This window comes from Palaemon carinicauda, chromosome 2 (genome assembly GCF_036898095.1).
Source record: "Palaemon carinicauda isolate YSFRI2023 chromosome 2, ASM3689809v2, whole genome shotgun sequence".
Taxonomy (NCBI): Eukaryota; Metazoa; Arthropoda; class Malacostraca; order Decapoda; family Palaemonidae; genus Palaemon; species Palaemon carinicauda.
Window position 1 is genome coordinate 66084785 of NC_090726.1, and position 27379 is coordinate 66112163.

General features: G+C 36.4%; 1 protein-coding gene and 1 long non-coding RNA gene across 2 annotated transcripts; both read left to right on the forward strand.

The window, feature by feature from the left end:
- The first annotated feature begins 6167 nt into the window (after positions 1-6167).
- On the forward strand, positions 6168-12122 carry LOC137625689 (uncharacterized). The gene is made up of 2 exons (XR_011040868.1): positions 6168-6786; positions 10456-12122. It is a non-coding gene; the product is annotated as an uncharacterized lncRNA (long non-coding RNA).
- Positions 12123-24485: 12363 nt separating this feature from the next.
- On the forward strand, positions 24486-25061 carry LOC137617189 (chromobox protein homolog 2-like). The gene has a single exon (XM_068347078.1). The coding sequence runs from the start codon at positions 24486-24488 to the stop codon at positions 25059-25061; it is 576 nt and encodes a 191-aa protein (XP_068203179.1).
- The last annotated feature ends 2318 nt before the right edge of the window (positions 25062-27379 follow it).

The window sequence follows — 27379 nt, forward strand, 5'->3', positions numbered from 1 at the left end:
CTCTCTCTCTCTCTCTCTCTCTCTCTCTCTCTCTCTCTCTCTCTCTCTCTCTCTCTCTCTCTCTCCTCTCTCTCTCTCTCTCTCTCTCTCTCTCTCTCTTTTCGTGTTATACAATACTTACATATAGATGAAGAAACTGAAATTAGTTTTCTTGTGTCAATTAAATACGAAACGAAAAAATTATGCCGAGTTTACATCCATTTCAATCGTTGCTAAAAATACGGCATCCGATTTCATCAGCAAACCACCATTTTTTGGGAAACATCATTTTATTCTAGAAAATTGCTACTCTTTAAATAGTTAATTGCACATTAAGAAAGCGTGTACTTTTGTTTTTAAATTTCGGGTGTGTTTTAAAAATCGAGTATTGTTGACTTCTTTTTGTTTTACTTTTGGCTGTGATCAGATCAGCTGACGTCTAGCTGCCGCTCTTGAGAGCGTACGAATACACTAACAAAGTATCGTTTATACCATTTCTTAACTTATTCAAACCGTCTATACAGTTGATATTACATAAGCACCAATGTGTTATAACCTATCAAATTTTTTTGTTTATTACATTTAAAACAACACACACACTCTCTCTCTCTCTTTCTCTCTTTCTCTCTTTCTCTCTCCCTCTCTCTCTCTCTCTCTCTCTCTCTCTCTCTCTCTGTGGGCTACTTTTCACTACCTCCCATTCCTTACCTCTCTCTCTCTCTCTAACAAATGATATCTTTGTTGCTCCTCAAAGTTTCATTTATATTGAAAATCAATCATGATTCAATTTTCCTTACTTTCTCCAATCTCGCACCATCGGTCACATCGCGGTATTTTCAAAATTTCCGGAAAATCCGCGATATATGTATATACATGCGTTATGAAAAAAATCCGCGAAGTGGTGAATCCGCGATAGTCGAACCGCGAAGTAGCGAGGGATCACTTTACATAATGTTTACTAAATGTTCGATATCATTAGTTATCACTTTGAGCATGTGTGTTTAATGCGTTCGTTTGTTTATTATGATCGAAGATGGAGCGTAAACAAATGAAAGGTTTCCGTTTCAGGCGGCGTTATAAAGAAAAACATTATATAAATGGCATTCATTTCATTTATTTGGAAGTTCTAAGAAAAATTAAGTAGAACATTGGTAATAACAAAGTCAACATATAATCAATACTTGGTAAGATTGCTGTCGATGCAAAACCTAACCTATACACAGATGTGTAAATGCGTCTGTTTCTTCGTTATGATCAGAGATAAACATAAACAAAACATTGGTTGTCATTTTTTATCGTGCTTTTTGGCGTGTTTAGGAAACGCATGATGTAAAATCGCCTTTAATATTTGTGCCTGTTATAGTTTAGGTTACTGTAGTGCATGCATTAAGTGTTCTGTACATTAAAGGGTAGTTTGTTAACAGTACTGTACTACGTAAAGGGAAGGTTTTAAAAGTCTGAATACTGTATACATGTTAAATAAATACGTAAATATGGTGTCCCTACTTCGCGGATTTTCAGCTATTGCGGCCGGGTTTGGAACCTATCTACCGCGATAAACGAGGGTTCACTGTATCTGCTTCATTAATATCTATATCCGTTAGATATTCAACATTTTTTTCTCTCATTTCTGTTTCATTATTCTCATTCGCAATTCTTGGCGTGAACTCGCTTATATTTTTCTGCTAATATGTTGCATATTTCCTTTTTTTCATTCATTAACCGTCCTTCAATTCTTAGAGGGCCTATTTCTAATCTCCCTTTATTCATCTTTTTTGCATAGGAGTAAAGTCCTTTGGGGGTTTTTTTATATTTTGAAGTGTCCTTTCTTCTAGGTCCCTTTTTCAATTTTCTTTTGATTGTATAATCTTTTGTTCTGCATTTTCTATCTTACCTTTTATTTCCATCATTTTCCACACATTTTTTTCTTTTGCAAGATTTTTCTTCCCCTTTCTAATTTTCTGAAATAAGATCCTTCTGTCTATTGGTATGCATGTCTTTTGTTTATTGTTTTTTTTTTCGGTACATATTTTTCAACAATTTTCTCCAGTATTTTGTATAGTATGTCCGTATTTACCTATATATTATCACTTACGAATACATTTTTCCATTCTTTGTTCAGTTCTTCATTTATTTATGACCAGAGAGAGAGAGGGGGGGGGGATAGGTGCGTATTCCTATTATAACTAATAATAAGGTCTATAAACGAACTGTATGGAAAATCTGATACCCTATAACATATTGGCACTGTTTTAATATTTATTATGAAGAGATTTCGAATGTCAAGAAAATTATATAAATCAATGTTGTTCGTGCTATATGTGCATAATAGTAATACGGCAGCATGACCTTGAGATCAGCTGATGCCAACCGAAAGTAAATCAAAATTATTTGTTTATTATTGATTTGATCAAGAAATTGAAAAATGAAATATAAACATGCTCTGATAAACCACAATTAAACACAATAATGTCTAATGAAATATGAAGGCTTAATATTTAACTAAAAATTTAATACTGTATGAAGCTTTAAAAATGAACTACGCGTATGGGATTGTGAGAGAGAGCACACACACACGCTCAGAGAAAGAGCTACAACGATTTTGCATTATACCTAATGATAAGATGAACTGTTTGGAAACTGATTTCCTGTAACATATTGGTGCTTATGTAATATTCATCATGAATATATTTCTAATAAGTTAAGAAATTATAAAAACAAAAAAATATGCCACACGTATGCACGCCATATTTTGATATGGTAGGTAGCGGCACTTTCAGATCAGCTGATCATAACCAAAGGTAAACAAAATTTTAAGTACTTCTGGTTTGGTAAAATGCTTCCAAAATTGAAAATTAGAATACAAAAATGCATTAATAGAGCATATGATATCCTATGAAACAAGAAAATGGAATAATGATAGACAGTAAGAAAATATTGATAAAATATGATTGAGGTTATTGCCGAATCATAATGCATCATAATAAATATATGGAAATTTCACTTTTTTAGTTTGACGTGACAAAATCGACTTACGACGCACCTCTCGGTCCCTATATCTGTCGTAAGTCGACGACTACCTGTCTGATGTTTCTTTTTTATTACCATTAATTCTTATGCTGTCTGGAGACATTGAGCGAAATCCAGGACCAGTACATCCTAGATTTCGTCAATGTCGTCTACTGTATTGCAATGTTGTGGTCTTCATGCAATACGGTTGTGTCCAGACAGTATGATATTCTCTTGTCCTCAGAAACTTTGGTTTCTAATATGAGGCACTCCTCTGAGCTCCATATAACTGGTTTTAAGAAGCCAATAATGTTGAAACGTGATGCCATCCCCAGGGCCAGGGGAATGGCGGTGCACATCAGGACTGGGTACCCTGCTTCTCATAAGTCCTGCTATGAATGTGGATGTCATGAGATTTAGGTAATAAAAGTTTGTGGCAGGCATAACTACTTTTATTTGTGTTCGGTCTACCGGAATCCAGACATGGATGATTCTATCTTTGATTGTCTTCTTACCATTATTGCTAAGATACAAGATGATGATGGAAAGGCTTCTTTTGTCTTTGTTGGTGATTTCAATGTCACCATAGGGAGTGGTTAAGTTCTGCCTCTCCTAGCGATCTCCATGGCTTATAAGCTTTAGACTTTTCCTCTGAATCGGGCTGTCAGCAAATCATATGTGAAGCTACTCACATATCTGTTAATTGCTTGGACCTCGTATACACTGACTCTCCTGGCGTTTTAACAAGTAGGGTCGGTTCTTCTGTCGGGACATCTGATCTTCCTTTGATTTCATTAGTAGTGAAGACTGATCAGCCTGTCCCTGATGTATCATACTCTTGTAAAATTTATATGAAATCTCAGGCAGACTAGAATGGGATTTTGCATGATCTTATGTGCTTGAATTGGTCACCATTTTATAGTAGTGTTGATCCTGTTGTCCTTTTGAATGAGAATCTAGTCGACATAATTGATAGGCGTATCCCTTCTTGTGTGCTAAGGTACTGAATGAAGGACAAACCGTGGTTCAATGATTGTAGACGCACTTATTTAGAGAAGCAGGAGGCCTATCATCTTTGGAAGGGTAACAGATCAGATTTGACCTGGAATAACTGTACTCAGCTTAGAGCTTTTGCTCAGAGTGTTTATGCTTCAACTGAATAGGAATACAATTTAACCATAAAAGAAACTCTTTCTGGTACAACTCAGGAACATAAATGGTGGGCTACCCTTAAATCTGCACTCTTTGGTGTAGACGCGACAGTTCCTGCTTTACTTAAACCAGATGTCTCTGTCACTCACTGTCCAAAGGAAAAGGCAACCCTTTTGGCTGATGTTTTTGACAGTAAACAGAGTAATGAAAAACTTGAACTTCCTCATTCCTGTTTTCCCGAGACTAAACTAACTAGTTTAGCTTTTCGATCTCTTGAAATTAAAGCTCTGTTAATGGACCTTAATGGTTCTGGAGGTGTAGACCTAAATGGTATTTTTCCTTTGTTTTTTATAGACTGCAGATTTCCAGCTCCAAAGTTCTGATATTTTGCGCAAGTTAGCAAGAAGAGGAGCTTTTAGCATTTGTTGGAGAATTGGTAATGTGGTAGCTCAAGTCCAACTGATTACCGCCCAATTTTCGTAACTCCATATTATCTAAAGTTTTTTAATGTCTTTTGGCAAAATGTCTTAATAGGTTTGGTGAAGGTAATCATCTATTCCCTAGTTTGCAATTTGATTTTTGTAAAGGCCTTGGAGCATGTGATGCCCTTTTTACAATCTCCAATGCTGAACAGAAATCCCTTGATTGTGGTCAGGAAGTTCGTATGATTGTCTTTAATTTTAGTGCTGCCTTTGACCGTGTTAATCAGAGGCCCTCAAACAGTTGGGAGTGGGTGGGTCATTTCTTAGCATCATTATTGATTTTTTAACTAATAGGTCTCAAAGAGTTGATGGGCATCATAGTGAGTATAGGAGTGTGATATCTGGTGTTCCACAGGGTAGTGTTCTTGGCCCATTACTTTTAATACTATTTACACATAACATGTGGTTTGGCCTAGAAAAAACAAGCTTGTTGCATACGCAGATGATGCTACTCTCTTTGGATCAATTCCATCCCCTGAATGTAGATCTGGGGTTGCTGAATCCCTTGATAGAGATCTAGCTAAAATTAGTACATGGTGCAAGTATGATTGTAAGTAGGTCAAGGACAGTGACTCCTCAACATCCGTATCTCGGTATTGATAATGTATGTTTCTTTAACTTTGTATGACTTAAAAATTTAGGTGTGATTTTTGACAGCAAATTTACTTTTGAGAAACACATTAGGTCTGTCTCTTCTTCAATTACACAAAAAATTGGCTTATTGAGAGTGTCTTTCAAGATTTTCAGTGATCGATCTATTCTGATAAAGTGTTTTCATTCTTTCATTCTACCTTGTTTCAAGTATTGTTCTCCTGTCTGGTGTTCAGCTGCTGATTCTCATCTTAATTTGTTGGACAGAAACTTACGGTCTATTAAATTTCTCATTACTGATCTAGATATTAATCTTTGGCACTTGTCATTCAATTAGTTCATTATGCATGTTGCATAAGATTTTTCATAATTCTGACCATCCTTTACATTCAGATCTTCCTGAACAATTCTATCATGTTCGTAATACTAGGCTGGCAGTTAATTCTAATAGCCAGGCCTTCTTCATCATGAGGCTCAATACTACGCAGTATTCTAGAAGTTTTATTCCAGCTGTGACCAAGTTGTGAAATGATCTTCGTAATCGGGTAGTTGAATCGGTAGAACTTCAAAGGTTCAAAGTTGCAGCAAATGTTTTTATGTTGAACAGGCTGACACAAGTCTTTTTATAGTTTATATATGACATATGTTTTGACGTTACTGTTTGTAGAATGATAAATTGTTAATTGGTTCTCATCATTTATTTCCTTTTTAACTTTATTCACTGGGCTATTTTTCCCTGTTGGAGCCTTTGGGCTTATAGCATCTTTCTTTTCCAAGTGGGGTTTTGGCTTTAATAATAATAATAATAATAATATGTAGCAATTCTCTTAGGTATCTTGGACTATTGGTCATATACGTAAATTATGATTACTTTAAACAATCCCTTTCATCCTCGTCAGAAGTTATATCTATTATTAAAAAATCAATAAATTTATCAATAGGAAATTCATTTGCATCATCCTCCATTTGAATTTCTTCAGCATGCTTACATGCTTTGGGCTTCCAATGTAACCTTTGCTATGGCTCCTTTGCAAAGTTCCTTTAATTCTGCCATTTTGAAAGTGTTTTGGTCAGCAACAAATTTCTAAACTTGAGCCCATATTAGCTCTATAGGGTTATACTGACAGTAGTAAGGAGGTAGCCAGAGAACTTTATGGCCATTGTCCATAGCAATCCTGTCGATCACATGGTTCTGGTTGTTTGCTGGGGAATACCATTTCACCATCTGAAGCAATTATTTTTTTTAACGTGTGATCTTAAGGATTTGCTCCTTATAAGCCATTCCTTGATAAAATTTTTATTATTCACCGCTGTTGGGGGTCTGCCTATTTTTACAGAAGGATAAGGAGTGTTACCTATGACAATGATGGAGGATGGGTTGATGTTAGCCAAGAATTGAAATAACCATTTCTCAAATACCACATGGTTCATTTATGGTGATAATCACCATCGCTTTTGCCGAGATAATGAAACCATCTTTTGAACCTGCATGCAGTATGATAAGCCGACCACCCTTTCCTGTTGTGTGGAGTCCTGTTGCTTTATTTGACTGAATCAATCCAGCACTTACTATGTGAGTAATTTTGATTTATGCACATTGCATCGAGGTAGATAATAGAATGGTTGAATCCTGAATTCCTTTGACCATCATCTTGCGCAGAAACTTCGCTCTTGCAGATACCACATCGCCCCTCTAACAAAAACCGACAGCTTTTCACATTTCCATATTTGAATCCAATTTGCTGGAGAGCTTTCCTTAATGACTCCTTACATCCATTAAATTCACTATTTTCCTCCATTTCTGCAAAAACCTTTTAAAGAGTTGGGATCTCCTTTCTTGCATAAAAGTGTAAAACAGTCCAACTTAGATGGCACTTTTGAAATTCATCAAATAATGTCTCGGTTGTGGAACGAGGATTCTTTGGTTCACAGAAAACAATGACATGCTAAGATGTATCCTTTGCTTCCTTAACTTCTTTACAAAGTCTGTATACAGTTCTTTCACTGGCTTCTGTTACAGCAGCTACCCAATCCATAAATCTTTATACATATAGTAAAGAACTGCCATTCACTCACTCTCTTTGAAAATAGTTGTAAATACTGAATAGGATATCCTTTGACTGGGCATTTAGGCATTTTTTAGAAGGATGCTCCTTTGTGTTCTCGTTGGAATGCAATCAATAAATGACCATAATGCAACTGATCAACTATCCTTATATATGTCAGAGAGAGAGGTTTGGTTTAAAAAAGGGTTAATAACAGGAGATATTTCTGCTTTTGGAGGAAAAGTATTAATCCTCCTAGTTTCTGCCCCACCCAAGTACTTCATCTGTGTACCAATCCAAACTACTAATCCTCCTCAGACATTGGAACCCATCTCGTATACCTTTCTCATTAAGAAGCTTTAATATGTTAAAAAGACTGACCATGCTGTATAAATCAGCCAAAACATTCAGAAGTCACACACTACATTAGGAAGAGATCACTCTTCGACTGCTATTTCATTTTGGTTTTAATATAGAGAGTTATTGATCCTTTGACTTGTCAAATAGTACTGCATTGGAGCCCTCTCTGGTGATGGTGATGGCTCATTTTTCCTTTATCTACGCATATCCCGAATAGTCTGGCCTATTCTTAAACATTCTCCTTTCTTCATATACCTAACAACACTTAAAGTAGCATAAAAATTCTTCTTCATTTAAGGAGTTAACTACTGCAAATTGTTCAGTGGCTACTTTCCACTTGAAAAAGGGTAGAAGAGAGATTTTAGGTCCTCTAGGAGGAGGACACTCCAAAATCAAACAATTGTGTTCCAGTTTTAGATAGTGCCATAGCCTCTGTACTATGGTATTCCACTATCTTCGGTTAGAATTCTCTTACTAGAGGGTACACTCGGGCACACTATTCTATCTGTTTTCTTATTTCCTATTCTCATTAGTCTATTTTCCCCGGTTAGAATCTTGGGCTTGTAGCATCTTGCTTTCCAACTAGGGTTGTAGCTTAGCTAGTAATATTAGTAATAATAATAATAATCATCATCATCTCCTTCGCCTATTGACGCAAAGGGCCTCAGATTTTGCCAGTCTCTATCTTGAGCTTTGAATTCAATACTTCTCCATTCATCATCTCTTATTACTTCACACTTCATAGTCCTCAGTCTTGTAGGCCTGGCCCTTCCAACTCTTTTAGAGCTGTTTGGAGCCCAGTTAAACGTTTAGTGAACTAATCTCTCATGGGGAGTGCGAAGAGCGTGCCCAAACCATATCCATCTACCTCTCACCATGATGTCATCCACATAAGGCACTTCAGTAATATCTTATAGTTTCATTTCTGATCTAATACTAAAATAAAGAAAAGCTTTCACTGGCATTTATTTTTTTTAAGAAAAGAAATAAGTACCCAGGTCAGAAAGGGTTGCATGAATATACAAAAAGAACATTTTGGCAATATTCTAGACAAAACTGCAATAATCTGATTTTCACCAAATTTCAAGTGAGAGGTCATGAGTGGCCCTTCTTAATTGAGTCATTATAAAAATTGCCTGCTTTTCTAGCTACAGCCTAAACTAGACATGTTTCTCAGAAGCTGCTTTATATGAACTTGCAGCTTTTCCATGCCTTAAAACACTGAATGCCACTTGTCATTTTAGATTTATCAAACCAACTTCGACTTATTCCAAGATTTACACCTGAATCTTCACTTCATCCTGAAGTGTTTTTGATTGTCTGAATGTATTTGTTTTGCCTTTTCACATATGATAGTCACTTAAATGCAGTTACCCACCAACTGTTATTTGTTTATTCAAATGAGAAGCAATTTCTGAACTTCATCAATGGTCTCACTTCTTTGAATACAGTAGATTAAAATGACACTCCTCTTAGTACATTTCTTTCTTTAATCAATTTTTTTTATTTTTTTTTCAACTACAGATTGTTGATTTTTGTATACAGTACCATGCTCCTAAGAAATGTCGGTCATGTGGACACACTTTGCCTTTGAACTCTTTCTTTTATTAGTTTTAAAGTAGTTCTTGAAACCTACCTTTTCAGCTTTTCGCTGCTATTGTACCACAACATTTTTTTTGCAGCCAGTGTGTATAGATAAACATTAAAACAAAATATATGATACTGATGAAAAACTAGATCAGTCACCTTTATGTTGGATGTATTGACACAGAGATTCTTTAAAAGTTGTTCAACCAATTTTTTTTTTTTCACATTTCTTAGTAAAATATTTTCAGGAATTTTGTCTAATTACCAAATTGCTGGAATTCTGGAGAATTTGATCTCCAAGGTATTACTGTATGAAATGAGTCTTTTACACTGTCTGAATTCCAGGGTGGTTTGGTCCTTATTCAGACCCTTTCCTTATGATGCTGTAAATAGTCATTTATTTGAAATGTGTTAGATCTGGTTAAAAACGTTAGACGAAAGTTACTCTCAGAGTTTAAAGGTCGCCCATGAGTGGCAGAGGCAAGGGATAGTACAGTGTTATGTTGTTTTGGATACCCTTGTATACCCAAGGTACAGAAAAATGTGTAAGCTTTCTGTGGCTTATAATGATGATTCTTGCATTTAAAGCCAACAAAAAAAATCCTTCAGCTTTAACATTTCTATCCTCAAGTGTTGCCCAATAAACCACCTCTGTTTATATAATTCTAGATACAATAGTTATAAATATGAGCAGTTTGAGGTTCTCAAAATTTTCAGGAATAATGTTATACATAGTGATGCTGAAATGCATTAGAAGTTATCTCTTAAAGGTGTTTGTCTTCATTACAAATGAATATTTATTTACCAGTGGTTACCAGATATCTTTGCCCATGATTCTGTCAATTTTACTTTGGATATTGCATAAACAGGGCTTAATTCTTTTTAGTAATTTACATGTATGGTAAGGAAATTTGTTCCACTTGATATCCTAATGATTGAAATTTGGCAAATTGTATTGAATATTTTAGAACTGCAACTTATAACAAATATAAACATTTTAAGATTTTTATTATGTGGGATAGGCTTTGAGTTTTTTTTTAAAACAATTTTAATGCTTAAATGTTACTTTGATAATTTGAGATATAAAATTTTTAGTTCACATATATTACCTCAGAATCTTGAACTTTTTATCAAGTTTGTCAATAAAACAGATTGTAGTAAGCTATTACTAAAGTAGAATATTCTTTTCGCAGATAATTAATGTAAGTGTTTCAAGTTGTTTAATTTAAAGCACCCGTAATTATTTTCAGATCTAGCTGAAGGTAATAATGAGCCCAAACTTAATTTACGCGAGGACTATTGCATCCTTGGACTTGACAACCTTTCAGAAGAGGATTTAGAAATGGGCAGCATGATTCGAACTGGCAGTTCAGGTGGGACTAGTAGTGGATTAGGTATCATATCTCGTCAGTCGTCTCTTATTTCCCTCCAAAATGAGCACCGACCAGATTCTGTTTCTCCTTCATCATTTGGAGATGAAGATGATGAAGATATAATGGATGAATCGGATGTAGATATGAGTTAATTAAATTTTAGGATAATAAATAGTACACTATATCGAAATTTTAAGACTTTTTAAGGCTGCAAGTTGGATTAGGACAAAGGCCAGTGATGTGTATTTTATATTGTATGCATTTGTTTGTTGGCCCTAAAGAGGTTTCGAAAGCTATTATACCGTGAATGAGAGAATATGAGATGAAACATATAGCTAATAATGTATAGAAAGCCGCGTAATATGGGCATAATGCATAGGCTGAAAAAGTTTGGCAAAGTAACCTGTGAAAGAAAGCGAAAGGAAAAAAAAAATTGTATACTGGATGTGTTATTTGAGCCAAATTTGTGGCGCAAGGGTCTCAGCCTTGGGATTCAGTACAAAGTTGAGTACAATATGTACTACTGTATCTCTAGTGGCATAGGATCATACTACAACAAAACATGAAAGGAATTTAACAAGTATTAATGATTTAGACTTTCCTTTATGAACACATTAGAAATTGTTCGTCTGTTTCCGTCCTTCTCTTGTTTTTTTATGGTATGATCCATTAGTTTCCTGTGACTTTAGGGCTGTTTATATGCAATATTTCCTCATACTCAACAATCTATCACCTTATAGCATGACGAGTGCTTCTGTCAATATGACAAGGAGGATATGTTTGCTCTAGAGGACTAATATGATTATTAACTTCTCTAAACTAATCGTGATGTAAATTACATTTGGATCGCAAAAAACGCTTGACTTCTATCTTGAGCTCAATGTAATTTGGTACGAAGAAAATTGTTATTTTTTAACTGTTGCTCAAAGTATATGGAGAATCGAGGTATTAATTAAAATTCACACTTTTTTTTTTCTACATGATATAATTGCTGATTAATTCACTCCTCAATTACTTAGTATTGAATATTTGGTTTGAATATTGGTACTGTACTTATATTAAATGTTAAATGATGCATGTTAAGGGTCTGTCAGCTTTTTGTTTATGTATATATATATATGTATATATATATATATATATATATATATATATATATATATATATATATATATATATATATATATATATATATATAAACAAGATTTCACACTCCAATAATTTTGTAATATTTCTTTTGTTTTCTTGTACAGATTTTTTCATAGAATGTTAAGTTTGAAATTAGAGCTAAATCCAAAATACCTTTTAGTATCAAGGAAAATTAGGTTATCTGACAACTTATATATTTAGGTTTTCAGATGTTCAGATTTCTGAAAAAAAAAAGTTCATTTTACCTTATATATATATACATACTATGTCTATTCGTTGTTAATGTACCTGAAGTTATGACTAGTCCACCTTAAACTGGAATTTTGCGTATTTGTGAGGCGTGGATTATCATCATTCAAAGTTAAATTAGAAAAAAAATTACAAATATTTTTTCTGTAGACTTGGTTTGAATTTTCCATACTGTATTCCAGTTTGTTGTTTTATGACATTATTATACCCCTTAAACTTGGGTATTTATCTAATTATCAGATTCTTGAAGCTTAGGCACAAACTACAGACCGGCTTTTAGAAATATGGAAAAGTGCTTAGGGGTTGGTTATTCTTTACTACCATACACAGAGTTCTTTGCAAACTTTCTTTTTCTGTTTCAAAACTTTGGTTTCTGATACTATAATTGTGCGCAGATCTTTGACTTTTCACCTTTTCTTTAAATTAAAAACTCATCCCTTTCAAAGAGACAGCTTGCACTAAATTGCATGCTGAAAGGGTATGCTAGGGAAAGAGGTGTGAGGTTATGCGGTGGTTGTAAAACCATATATCAAGTACTGAAAATATTACTTGCACGCACACTTTCTCTTGCTTTTTTAACCCTTATGGCATATGCCATTCTTATCTATAGAATATTTATTTTGGTCAACTTCATCCTGACTTATTTTTTACAAATATGTTTTATATATTTAACAACCCCTTGAATTAATCAGTTGTTTTTGAGCACTTAGCCATCTGATAACTTAATATGGTAAGTAGCAAACACCCTATAGTATAACCTACACTTTTATCATTCATGACATCCCACAATTTTGTGGATCTTAAATGAGGCCTGTCCTAAAATATAGTCACCCCTTTACATTTGCAAATTTAATTTTTGTGGGCAGGCTTCTGATCTGAATTCCTCAAAGTGATAATTTGGTTATTAATAAAATTCAAAGTTTTATTAGAGCAAATACCGACCAACAATCTTAATGCTGTCATGTAACTGCATTTACTATATGTCAAGGCTATCATACACTATGCTTGATATATAATATATATATATATATACATATATACTTACGTATACATATATATATATATAAATTTATATTATATATATATATATTTATATATATATATATATATATATATATATATATATATATATCTATATATATATCTATATATATATCTATATACATGTATATGTTTATGTATATTGTGTGTATATGTATTATGTGTGTATATATATGTATATATATATATATATATATATATATATATATATATATGTGTGTGTATATGTATATATAATATATATATATATATTTATATTTATATATATATATATTTATATATATATATATATGTATATATATATATGTATGTACTCCTCCTAATATCTGGATACTTTCTATACCTCGGGACCAGAGAACCAAGGAGTAGTCAACTCAACGATAATAGCTTCTGGTCGGATAGAGAATCAGATCTCAGCCCAAGAAACTGGGGTTCCATTGACTTAGCAACTCTGCTAAGTCAATGGAACCTCTATATCTTGGGCCCGGGTTCGATTCCCCGTCTGACCAGAAGCTGTCATCTTTGAGTTGACTACCCCTTTAGGTCTTTGGTCCCGAGGTATAGAGAAAATCTAGATATAAGGAGTATAATGTTTGGCTTATATGAATATGATAAACATGTGTAAATGTGTAAATTTTATATATAAATACTTACATACATACACACACATATATATATATATTACACAGTATATATATATATATATATATATATATATATATATATATATATATATATATATATATATATATATATATATATATATATATATATATATATATATATAAATATATATGAGTGGTATATGTTGCATGACCTATGCAAATGTTGAGGGTCTGTTGTAAAGTGCACTTTCAAAGTGTTCTCACATTTCAAGATTTGACAGCAGAATACATAATTTCTGAAAAGGTAGTATTTTGAAAACCACCTTGATAACTTTATAACCTTATAAGTGTGATCAGTTGTGGGCTTACTGTAATGCAGTAGGAGCTATTTATAAGTGCGGTAAAAGTTATTTTCAAAATAACACTATAACCAGAGGAATACCAAAAAGAAACCAAAAGTAAACCATAACCAGTTTTATACCATAAAAAAATAAAGCTATAAGTAATGAAAGAAAAACACTGATATGACCTTAAGCTCTTATGTCGTTAGCTGCCATAAATGTTTTGTGATTAACCCCCCCCCCCCTTAAAAGTTACCAGAGTATTATGGTAGGGTAATAATTTATGGCTTTATCATAATGATTTACTGTACTTTGAATGTTTATAGTTATCATGAAAAAGAGCTTAATATTGCAAGTTTGGAATCTTGTATTTTTTTTCTCCAGTCTGAGGGTGGCTGTTAGCAGCCATTTATCATGGCATTACTAGCTAGCAAAGTTTGATGTCAGTAACCCTCCCTTGAGCAATGTACTGTATGTTGTTTAAACCTAGATCTAATTTTCCTAAGGTTTCTATTTATTTTATCTCTAAATGAAAGACAGTCAGGATGGATTTTTGTATAACCTTTACGTATCTAAAGCTTCCATCAAGTTACCTTGACCTTAGAATCAAAATTAGGCAGATCATTTAGACTGAGAAAGGTTAAGCTATTATCTGTACTCTCTTTTGGTGGAGGACCTTGTCTTCTTAGACTCTTATGTAGAGTGTGATCTATATGAACTGGTTCATAGAGGCTTGTGATTTTTAGTAGAAAAGGGTGAAGAGTTTTAAATGGTAAAACTAGCAAATACACACCATAAACAGTGATAGTAGATGGAGCCTTTCAGCTTAACATAGACAGCATACTTTTCTGTATTACTTCCTTCTCAAGATAACAGCAATGTATAGAGATGGATTAAATATTGTTACTCCTGAATCTCCTTTACTTAGTGCTGTAATTAAAGAACCATTAAAGGTTTAGATGATGCAACTCTATAGATAATACGGTCTTAACCTCTTGGAAAGGTAAGTTATTATTTAAATATATGTACTACAAATTTTATATTAATGAAGGCAACTGGACAGAAATTTCAATGCCATCAAGCCAATTCCTGGTAATAGACTGAAAAGAAAGAAGGGAATTGGTAGAATTTCAAATTTCATAAGTGATTGTTGTAAGTGATGGGACTAGGAAAGATACCTGAAATACATACTGTATATACAAAGAAATTGAATATCTAGAAAAAAAACTTGGAAGGAGGCTTTTAATATAAAGAAGTTGAAGGGAAATACAGGCATTGCATTATCATTCAGTTGGAATGGAAGAAATTAAAGTGCATAAGGCAAAGCAGCAAATAACTAGAGCACTATAACAAATGAGGAAACTGTACAATAACCTAAAGAGGTTTATAAAGACTCAATAATGAGGATTAAGAAAAAGAAATGCACTACAATGTCTGGATATGAGTTTTAGAAGTCATTATAGCAATATTTATTAATGATTCTTCATAACTCATTAATCGTAAGTTAGCTTATCAGTCATGAAATGGTTTCTAGAAGCATTGACAGAAATTATAAATGGTATTAACATCACTGGTCCCAGCTAGGTGAACTTACTCCTTGCCAATCTTTTTGCTATGTACTGTATCTATAGAAAGAACATTATCTTGACATTCTACTCCCGCTAATATGTGCTATATATTTTTCCCATTATTTTACTAGTTTTTTTGTCTTGTAAGTTAGTCCTTAGATAAAGGTGAGGGAGAGTGTTGGGGGCTGGAGGTCATGTTACAGACCATCATTTCCCTCTGAACTCTAAAACCTCTTCCTGAATTTGGTAATTCGAATACTTTTAGTTGAGGGCTATGGAAGAGGTGGTTGTTTTATGCTTAACAAACAAGTCGTAGAGAAGTTTGCTCAAACATTTCCTGGTTTCTGCAGGTGACTTGGAAGGTTTCAGGAGCTTGTATTTTTCAAAAACTTTCTGAAATGCTTCTTTCATATCAATACTCCAGAGACATTGAGAAGGGTTTACTAGCTTTTTTGGATATTCAGGATTCCTACTTCCAAGTCACTATTTACCTCTCTTCTTCAAGGAAGTTTCAATGCTTTCTTGTTGGACAAAGTCTAACAAAGCCTAGTGATTGTTTTGCATATGTTCACTACAGTGCTGGTGACATTCCACTTTTTTTTATACTCTAGGTAATTCTAGCACACTCAAGACAATCACTATCCAGGAACTGTAACAATATTAAGTTGTGCTTCTACCGGCACCATGAAAGTGATATAAAGTCAGACCCTTCCTATTCCACTCCGGTAGGACATAGGGATTGACTCTAAATGATTTTGTGAAACCCTTGGACAGAATAAAATAATTGCATTTTGCCCTTATACAAAAACTCTCGGCATTCTACAAAGAAGTGGCAGGTTGCAATAGGAAAAACTACGTTTCTTCCAGCATATTCAAAATTCTAATTCTTTATTGTCAGTAAAGAAAGAACTGGAAATCATCATGCCAGAAAATGGTTAGTGTTGTAGAGGGTTTGATTGGATACTTGGTGGAGAGAGGGCCTATGCCTATTGAAGCAGGTCAGTTTCTAGGAGAGACTCCTATTCACCGACATGAAGTGGAACTTCTGGTAAGGGAAGAAGAGTTATTCACGCATTGTGCTAGAGCTAAGGATGGTTTTGTTAGGAATCTTAGGCATTTAAGACATTGGAACGTAAAAAAAAAAAAAAAAAAAAAAAAAAAATTCAGGGTCATAGACAAAACCAATGCCATGAAGAATCTTGAAAGAGCAACAATGACAATCACACTATTTGTTCCTTAGGGTCCAATTTGTAATACCAGACTAACTCAGTAGAAGGAAACAAATCCTACCTAGAGCATAGTCACACAACGCATGCAATTGCTAGGGGTTTTAGCAAGTGGAGCTCTCCAATGGTTGATCTATTTGTATCATCTATGTACTATAGAGATATTCTGCTATTCCTATCCTATGCCTGATTCTCGACAGACATAGAAAGCCCTATAATTTTTTTAAGACTTAGTAGCCAAGAATACAAGCACAGTAATCTTGGACATCATGAACTTCCCCTCCAAGTAATCGTGGCAGCCACCAATTAGGCCTTTAAGACTGTACTTTTGTAGAGCTGAAGCTCTTCCACAGGGCTTCCATAGGTCTGAAGAAAACCTTTTATCCAAGAACAATACAGTATATCATTCTGGTTGAGGCAAGTGATCATGAGCATACATAAGCTCTTCAAAACAGGCCCTATCCCAATTTAATAACTTGAGGTCTGTGCAATCTCCACCAGCAGTGGCATTCAAACATTGTGGAAATGTCAACCATTGTAGGGGAACAGTCCACATCTGGCTAATTCTATCGTAGATCTAACTCAAATATTGTATTCCAATGTCTTCTCCGGGATACTACTTGCCATTTTTATGGCTACCTGAAATAATTAAGAAACTAAGTGAACATTGAAGTTAGTTCTCCATCCTTGATATGTTCTTAAAATACTAATTATAGCTTCCATCATCAAAGACACCTGTAGAACAAAGTCCCAGAAGCAATGCTCCTCATATCTTGTTCAATTTCTTCATTTAGTGCATTATCTTTAATAGCTGTTATTCTTATTACTAGCCAAGTTAACACCCTAATTGAAGTTGCAGAATACTGCAAGCTCAAGGAATTGTATACTACTGTGTAGTATTCAGCCTTATGATGGAAAAAAACAGCCCATTGTGGAAAGGGAAATAAAGAGGAAGACTGACAAACTATAAATGAGAAATTAGAAATTATAAGATTACCATTGATTGATCTTCGATGCTTATTATGAAATGAGATTTATATCAACCTGTTTAATAAAGAAGTTTGTGCTTCTGAATTTCACCAATTTGACTACCAGATTAGGCAATTTATTTCAGTTGGAATACATCTTGTAGACTACTGTGTAGTATTGGAGCTTATGATGGAGAATGCAAGACTTGGAATTAACTGCATACCTATTACTAATCTGGGAATATCTGAATGTAAAGGATAGTCAGAATTGTTAAAAAACTTAGCAACATGCACAAAAATACTAACTGGGCAATTGTTCCAGATATTAATATCCTGATAAAGGAATTTAATAAACAAATATTTGTCAAATAAATATAGATAGGTGAGGAGCATAAGACCAGATAGAAAAATATTCGATACTGGCAGAATGAAAGATTTAAAATATTTTCTCCGGATAGCTTGTAATGAAAAAATAATTTATTCATACTACAAAAATATTTCTTAAACTCATTAATCATTGGAAATTCCTGCACTCATTTGATCCTTGGGGTGGAGCCCTGATTGTCACGACCAGAAGTGTTTTGAGTGAGATTTTAATTTTTGGGGATGCATATGTATTATTTTTTCAAAACCAATTCATTTTGTTATTACTAGTTTAGTATATCATATTTTTATATGAAAACAGGATTTTAAGGGGGATATTCTGTAACGAACACTCAAAATGTTGATAATAGTAAAGTGAAATTAAATATTCATTGTCTGGCTGCAAAGGTAAAAAGTGACTTGTATTGATCTTATTGAACTTCCAGTTACAAGACTTGATGGAAGGAGTAGTAGTTAAAGATTGAAAATGAACGTAGTTGAAATGGTCCCTTTTTTTATCAGGAGAGTGTTAGAATAGAGTAATTCATAAAAAACATTTGTTATATAAAAGATGAACAAGAAAAATATTTAGTAAAATTTAACGAACTTATTTTTTTTCAACGAAGTAGTTATAAAAGCAATAAATAATCCCTTGAGTACAGCCCGTTTAATTGATTGAATAAAAAATATTCTCGGTGAACATTCTCAAAGTTATTGATTAAAATGTAAAATAAGGAAATCTAATAATTTGGGTTAGCTCAAATAACAGCATTACATCATTGAGTAAACTAATTAATAGAAAAATTCACTTGCACTATAAGATAACAGTTTTAAACTAGTTTAAGTCTATTATAAAATTCCATAATAATTGGCACAAAAACTGCACATAACTTAATTTTTGAAACCGTTATATTTTTGAAAATTGCCCAGTTTATTTGACATGAGCTCCACAATATATTACCTGTGTGGTGTATTTGATATGAGCTATAACATAATTAAAGGCAAAGGGTACTGAGCTATTCTGCTTGTTTGACAGCAAGGAAAATGCAATATGCTTTTGATAGAGGTTACCTTTAACAATGGAAAGAAGTCTTCACTAATGCTGGATTTTTTGAAGATGCAACTTTCATGTTTTTGAAAACTTCCACAGGACAGAAAAGGGCCAAAACCTTTTAGCAAGCACCACCAGGGCTTGTTTAAAGTCCAGTAGGGTGATTGAATACTGAGGACGTGTTGGTTAACTTCAGTTTTCACTTCACCCTTTCACTGAAATTTTTAATGATTTGCAAGAATGGAACTTACTGGTTTGTAGGCTTTATATATAAACAGTTGTTATAGCCCTCCAATCAGTTTTTATATCTAAATAAATTGAAATTAGATATTCTGCCAAATTTTGCAAAAACTTCATAGTTTTACTCTGTTTTGAAGAGAAATGTGTTACAAGATCTATCAATGATCGATCAGTTAGTTTTTACATTGTCTTGTTAGATTTTATTTCAGGCAAGTCTGAGTAAAAAATATGTATTGTAAATCTGTATGGAGTATACTAATTCTGATTATTCCAGCTTGCTTTAATAAATGGTTTTTGTGAGGAACTTTTACATTGAAGGAAATTGAGGCACTGTATGGTGGTGGCCAATATAGGTAAATAATTAGACAGCAAGTCATTGAGTTGAGAAATTCAATTAGATTTTAGAGAATCTAATTTATAAAGTACAAAAAATTATTACAATGCATGATTTGAGGATATGTGACAAGTACTGTTATTTTCTAAATCTAACTATTTAGAAAAGGTGGTAACCATTCAAACACTATGAAGTTGGTGGATAATGAAATCTCTGTACGGTACCAATTTGTGCGAAATTATTACAATTTAACGTTATTTGTGACAATATTTTTCTTTTGTCATAAGTAATTTCAGAATCATGCGAGACAATGTCATTTTGTTTGGCAATCTAATGTTGATAGACAAAATGAAAATTAAAAAAGAAATCTTTTGAAATTATGTATTTTTATAAGAAATTTTTCATATGCTTTAAATAATAATTCTCTTCATCAGAACAACTGCAATTTACCATTTTCAAATAAGCCCTCAGGCCAGCTATGAGTGTCAAGTATTTGCATTCATTGTTCTAGAAAAGTCCTAATAATAATACTGAAGATCATACTGCAGTATTGAAATACGGATTAACCCATAGAACTTTTGTTTGAATTAATATAAAATGGTGTAAGATAAGTATTTATATAAAAATCATGTCTAACTCGATTTATTATTGGTGCATTGTTATTAATATATATACAAGCTCATAGTATGTGTAGTTGAGCATTGAACTCTGGGCTTGTCTTAGGAATTTTGGCTAGAATAAATTCATATTCTAGTCATCTAAAATGCTATTAGATTTTATAATCAGATAAAATGCTATCAAAATGGAAAATTTTCACAAAATTGAGCAGGTAGCGAGGGTAATTTTGGTATTTGTACTGTGTGTGTCGCATTTAAGATCTCTTATGTTTATTTACTTGAAATTTCATCAGATTGTTTTGTTTTAAAATTAAAGATACAATGTAAATATAGAATTCTCTTGGCTTTATCTGTATATTATATGGCTCAAAAGTTGCATTTCATATATTTTTATTAGTGTAGCTTGTATGGTTATCTGTAGAACAAGTTATGGTTATGTTTATGAATAAGCAAGTATCTTGATGCAACTTAGTATGAAACTGGCATGCTGTATGGGAAAATTATATATTGTACAGTATTTTGAGATAACTTGAAATTTCTTTGATTTATCAAATATTACTGTGATGCAACATTGTTTGACATTTGTAAATTAGTTCAACATTTGTTCCCAATCATGTACCTTCAATCTATTGAAATGTAGTACAGGTACAATATATTGAAAGCATAATCAAAGGGTATGATATTGTGACATATTGTCACTGGCCCTACCGATTATTGTAATTAAATTGTGATCACTGTCTAGTAGCAATTCACGTAACTGGTAATATCACAATTTATTGTTGAAATTTGACCAGCAATATGTCTTGTTTTCCAAATTACAGTACAGTATAAGGAATAATGACGAGTGACCCACATTCAGTACTATTGTTTATTTTTTTCTTTTGGAATTATCTAGGCTTTATAGTTGCTCTTACATATAATTGAAGGTACTGTACAGTACTTTCAAAGCTATCTGGAAATGGAGTCAAATGTTTTCAATCTTGAAAAGTTATACTTGTGTCAATTTTTTTATGGAGATTTTTAAATGTAAGTACAAAGGTGCAATGTAGAGTACTGATTTTGGCAGTGGGCAGAATATGTTGCAAGCTTCTGAATGCCTTTAGATAAAGCTCAATTAAATCTGAAAATTTGGTCAATAAGACTTACTGCTCCATCAAGTAGTACTGCTTCATTATGCAAATGTAATAAAAATTATTTAGCCCACATTCAGTAGAAATATCATGGAAACCTAATGCTAAACCCTTGCTACTTAAGAAATATGTAGAAAATTATATTTATATTATTGCAACAAATTTTAGTACAGAATTGCCATTTGGTCTGAACAAAGCTTTGCTCATGTTGTCTGCATCAAAGACTGGAAAGTCAGTGTAATTGCGATCCTGTTGTATGCATATGCAAACAAATTTGACCAATTTGGTTCTCCTAGTGTACAGATGTTGAATCACAATCAGTAAGGTAGAAATATACTTATTCAAGTTGTAATTTTTCGGAGGGATGTCCAGAGAACTAAATGTTTCATTAGGTTAATATGCCATTAGTGATATTTATTTGTTGGAATCATGAAAGTTGAGATTTAAATAAAGTTTATTTTTGTGAATGATCATGTGTAAGAATGGCTTCATACTAGGCCAGAAAGACATGTAAATATATAAGGCATATTCAGCCGTAATTAGTGCTGGAGTTTCACCAAGTGCTTATATGGGTTATAATTTTGGACCTACTGAAATTCAACTTGAGTAATAAGCTCTTAATGGTAAATATGTACAGTACTTCCTTAAATATGACTTATATTTGGCACTGAAAGTATTTCTTTGCTTTCAGTAAACTGGTAATGGTGTCGTCAACACAATATCTGTTTACAAAATTATGAATAGTACAAATAATTAATTAATGTTTATTTCTCAAATTTTGTCAATCAAATCACAGGGAAAAGTACCCCAGCTTGCCACTCTGTTGTGATTGATTTTTTTTTTATATGTATTTTCTTTTATTTTTCATTTTAGGTCCTTATTACTATTGAATTGCTTAACAGTTTTTGACAGCCTGCTATGTTTACGTGCCAGGTTTCATGACTAAATCCTTAAAAAATTATTGTTTTCCTACTACATTCTCAGGGTATAGCTTGGTACTTGGTACTTCAAAGAATACTAGTGTAAAGTTATAGTAGCAAAGCTGCCAAAATTCAAGTTCATTAGAGTTCCAAGCTGTATGTAAGGTTATTGCTCGTCAAAGAAATGGGCTTTGACAGATATTCTACAATGCAGTCCAATCCAAGATATAAAATTAGGATATGCGTGGTTTTTAAGTATTTGTTTTATTTATGTTACGACATTAAGAACCTGCGTCTTTCCTTATTTGGCTGACCAAGGATGGCCCAGCAAGACTAAAGTTGTTGAGTGGTTTGTGTGATACTGGGTTAGATATGACAACTTGATGCTACATTTGCCTTACTGCTTACTTTACAAATGTTTGGTCGTCGCAATTTTGTCCAGGACCTTTGGATAAGAATGCCTGTGGTTCATGAAATCTATTTCTGCACTTAAACCTTTGTTTCACAAGCTCTTCAAGGATCCTATCATTGTAACACAGTGAGAATAGACAGTTTTCTTTAAATTGGTTTTTTATTTTGATCCTTTAAGATTGCCATATTGAATATGTACATCTGATAAGATTGTCATATAAAACATTTAACAAATTTAACTGCTTTTAGTGGTTACAAAGTACTATTATAATCAGGATAAATCACTTTCATGATAAAATTAATTTCAATACTTACCAGAGATTCATGAGCTATGGTTCCCAGAACATTAGCTAATCGGCAAATAAAAATAAAACTCCTATCATGGTTTAACCTCTAACTTTCAAACTGGCACCTTTGTCAAAGCTAGTGTAACCCAAACAAATACTACATCCCAGACTAAAACCAAAAAAAGTATCAAAACAGTCAATATAACAAGAGAAGAGTGGGATATCCCACGAATCTATTAAGTATTGAAATAATATCACGGATTTTGAGCAAAGCGAAAAATCTATTTTTGGGTGATATGGCCATGTTGTCCTGATGGAAAGTTCCTTTAGGTAGCTTTTTAAGGGATATTTGGCTACAGTGATACTCCCAGAGAATTAACCACTTGTTCACAGAATTCTAACTCCTGGCGCGAGTATCCTTAATATAACTTTGTTCCAACACGGAGTACTTACCTCGAACTACTTTTTTAGGAGTAGCTGAGATCTCCTCCCTATCCGACTAAGAACTTAGCGCAGTCCCCCCTACCTCCGTTTTTCCCTGTCGGGTCCCTCCGTGGCAGATGGATACGTGCCCTGAGATGACCCGGGTTTAGCGCGTGGGTGCGCTACTGGGTCTTTGTCGCCAGTAAGCATCTGGTCGCGGCGTAGATAACATCTCGCCGCTCTCTCTCACATCCCGTCCGACACCTCCATTGTGTTACACGTGTTCCCTTTGTGTTTTCCCGATCATATCTCTTCCTTGTGTTACTTATGTTGCTTGTGATTACCCTTATGGAATCCCAACGTCGTTGTCTCGGTCCCAAGGCCGGTAAGTCATGCGGGGCATGGCTCTCGAAGGTGAACATCGATCTGCACACGTGCACCACGTGTCGAGGTAAAGTGTGCTCGCCTGCTACCACGTGTACAGAGTGTGAGTCCTGGCTGGAACTGCAATGGGCTTTGCACGGCACCAAGAAAATGAAGGCATCGAAGCAGTCACCGAGGAAGCCTGGTCTCGTGCCTTCGTTAACGTCTCCTTCAGCTCCTTCGGAGAGTGGTTCCCCTTCCCCTTCCCCTACCCAGAGTAGGGGATGAGGTAAGTCAGTTGCGGGGAATCGGCCCATCGCTGTTCCCCATGAGTCTGATTTTAATAAACCAAGTTGCATTGTGCCTATGCAGACGAGTGAGGAGTCTGCTGTTGTTACAGGAGTGCTTTCTGTAGATGAGGTTCTGGTGCCCGCAGGACCTGTCTCGAGTGAAGACCCGGTGTGGGGGAGATCAGGAACACCAGCTCCTTCCCCACCATCGTGGCAGTGTTTTTCAGGTACAGAGGTTTCAGAAGTCCACTAAGACAGGAAAAGACGAGCCACGTGCTCTTCAAACCCTGATTCCATTGTGTGGACGGCGCCAAGGACGTCCTTCAGGTCACCCATGCACCAGGACGAAGAGTTTTCTGGCTGGTTTGCCTCACGTGGGTCACTGCTCACGCCTCCGGCGCCTTCTGTTGCGCTATCTCTTGATTTCATGCAACCCGTCACCCTAGTAGCACAATTGCAAGCCCCCATGTTGGTGGCAGAGGATTCAGGGGCCTTGGATAGCTCCTCTTCTTCTTCGTCTTCTTCGGACGATACCGCGTCCTCCAGCTCTTCATCGTCGGAAGACTCCAGCGACTGGGAGATGAGGAAAAAGAAAAAGAAGTCGAGCTCGAAGTCAGGCCCGTCTAGGAAGAAGGCCAAAGTTGCTAAGAGAAAGAGCAAGAAGAAGAAGAGTTCCAAAAAGAAGAGGGCAAAATCAGGTAAAGTAGTTTTTCCCTCTTACGGGTCGAACAGAGCTCTTGCCGCTCCAGTGCCTGCCTCGGCGGCTGCTGAAGCCGCTCCAGTGCCTGCCTCGGCGGCTGCTGAAGCCGCTCCAGTGCCTGCCTCGGCGGCTGCTGGAGCCGCTACCATGCCTTTGCCCAGTGTCTCTTCGGCTCCGTCCGCACTTCGGATGCAGCCGTTGGCACACTAACTTTACCTTGCCCTTGCCCGGCAAGTCACCGGCTCCATCCGTTCAGCGGAGGCAGCTGCTTGCTCAGCCCAGCAGCATGGCTCCCATGCCCGAAGTCTCACCGGCTCTATCCAGGCATCGGATGCAGCCGCTGGCACTGCATGGCAGTCACTCACCACGGATTCCTCCGGGAGGGGGTAGACCCATGACGGCTACCTCCGCCACGAGGGCTCCATCCGTGATGGAGATAGCCGCTCCATCGAGCCGGCCGGATGCCAGGGATATGACCGCCCCCACGGATCCATCCGTGATCGAAGAAGCAGGCGACACGGAGGATCAAGTGGTAGAGGGCTTAGTAGATGATGGAGAGTGTTCGCCTGATGAAGCATCCTCTTACAGGAAAGTGTTAGCACTCATACGGCATCACCACAGGCTAGATGAGCCCAAACCATCCTCAGAGCAGGCCTGGCTTTCGGGTTTGGGTAGGATGGTAGACAACCCGGTACAGCTGAAACCATCCTTAACCCTACCAGTGGCTCCAGACGTATCCCTGGGCATGGACCACGTCGACCGTTTTGTATCGGGATCCAAGAACTCCCTTAGGGCCCATGGATCCTTCAAGCTCCTGCCTGGACTAAGGACCCAGAAGAAATTTTATGTACCAGACGGACTGCCTGCGGGGCCTCGGACAATGGAAGAAGCCGTTGCGGCTCTGTGCCAGGGCAGCACGGATGAAATGATCCTTACTGCCCCAGTGGTCTTCTCACAGGCAGAGGCCACTATGATGGAGGACACATCTCAGGACATCATCAATGTGGCCTCCTGGTTGGACTGGTGGGCATGCACCTTAGCAGATTTTCAACTCTCCCACGATCTCTCGGTGCCGGAGAATCAGGCTCTATTGCATGAGCTCATACGCTCTGGAGGCAAGGCCATGAAATTCTTAACGTTCCAGTCCTTGACTCGGACAGCAAACTGGATCTTAAGAAGGAGAGACACGGTGCTTAACAGGCTCCCTCGTAGACTCCCCAGGCGTGAGGCCAAGTTCCTTAGGAATGCTCCGGTGTGGGGTGAGACCTTGTTCCCCTTACAGGCGGTAGCAGAGACCATGGAAAGAGTGGGGAAACTGAATGGCTCGGCTGAGCCTAAACAGCCAGCAACAAGACGACCTCTACATAGAAGACCGTCTGTGGATGGGGCCTACCCGCCTATGCCACCAGCTAGACAGGAGGCCCCCTCCCCTTCCTGGCATCAGTCCTTGCGGCCCTCCCGCAGAAGTGGTGCCCCAGCCCAGGCCTCCTTTAGACAAAAATACTCGGGCTCGAGACGAGGCCGCTCAAAGTCTCCCCAGAAGGAGATAGAAAGAGAGGCCCCCTACACCTTCCCACGCCACAGGTGGGGGGATGCCTCAAATACCATTGGCAAGCATGGCGGGACAACGGTGCGGATCCATGGACCGTGGCAGTCCTCAGGGAGGGATACAGGATTCCCTTACTGACAGAACCTCCTCCTCTGATTTCCGAGCATCGGGCAGAGTGGCTGGCCCCCAAGGATTACATGAAGAAAGCAGCCTTGCAGGAGGAGGTGTCGGCCATGTTGAACAAAGGAACACTGCAACCTGTCCGGGAATCGTCCCCCGGGGTTTTACAGTAGGGTCTTCCTGGTGGAGAGACCAGTCATCGACCTCTCGGCCCTGAACAAGTTCATCAGGAAGACGTCCTTCAAGATGGACACGCCGAAGTCGGTACTGGCAGCCTTGAGGGAAGGGGATTTCATGATGTCCCTGGACCTCAAGGACGCCTACTTTCAGATCCCCGTACACCCCTCCAGCAGGAAGTTCCTCAGGGTGAAGTGGGGAGCCCAGTCTCTGCAGTTCAGGACCCTCTGCTTCGGTCTGTCAACGGCACCTCAGGTCTTCACGAGGGTATTCACCGTAGTATCAGCCTGGGCACACAAGCAGGGCATCAGGCTGATCAGGTATCTCAACGACTGGTTGCTGCTTTCAGCCTCAGAGGCAGCCTTAAAGGAGCAGGGGGCAAAGCTGTTACAGTTCTGCAGGGAACTGAGGGTTACCATCAATCGGGAGTAGTCCCAGTTGATCCCCACCACCAGGATGACGTACCTAGGGATGGTCCTGGACTCCCAGGTAGCAAGGGCATTCCCCTCTCAAGAGAGGCTGGACAATCTGGACCACATAATTTGACTATTCCTAACAAACGTACCAATGAGAGCCAAGGAGTGGCAGAGACTCGTGGGCCACCTGGTCTCGTTGGAGATGCTAGTTCCTCAGGGAAGGCTCAAGCTGAGGCCGGTCTAGTGGAATCTGAAGGACCTCTGGT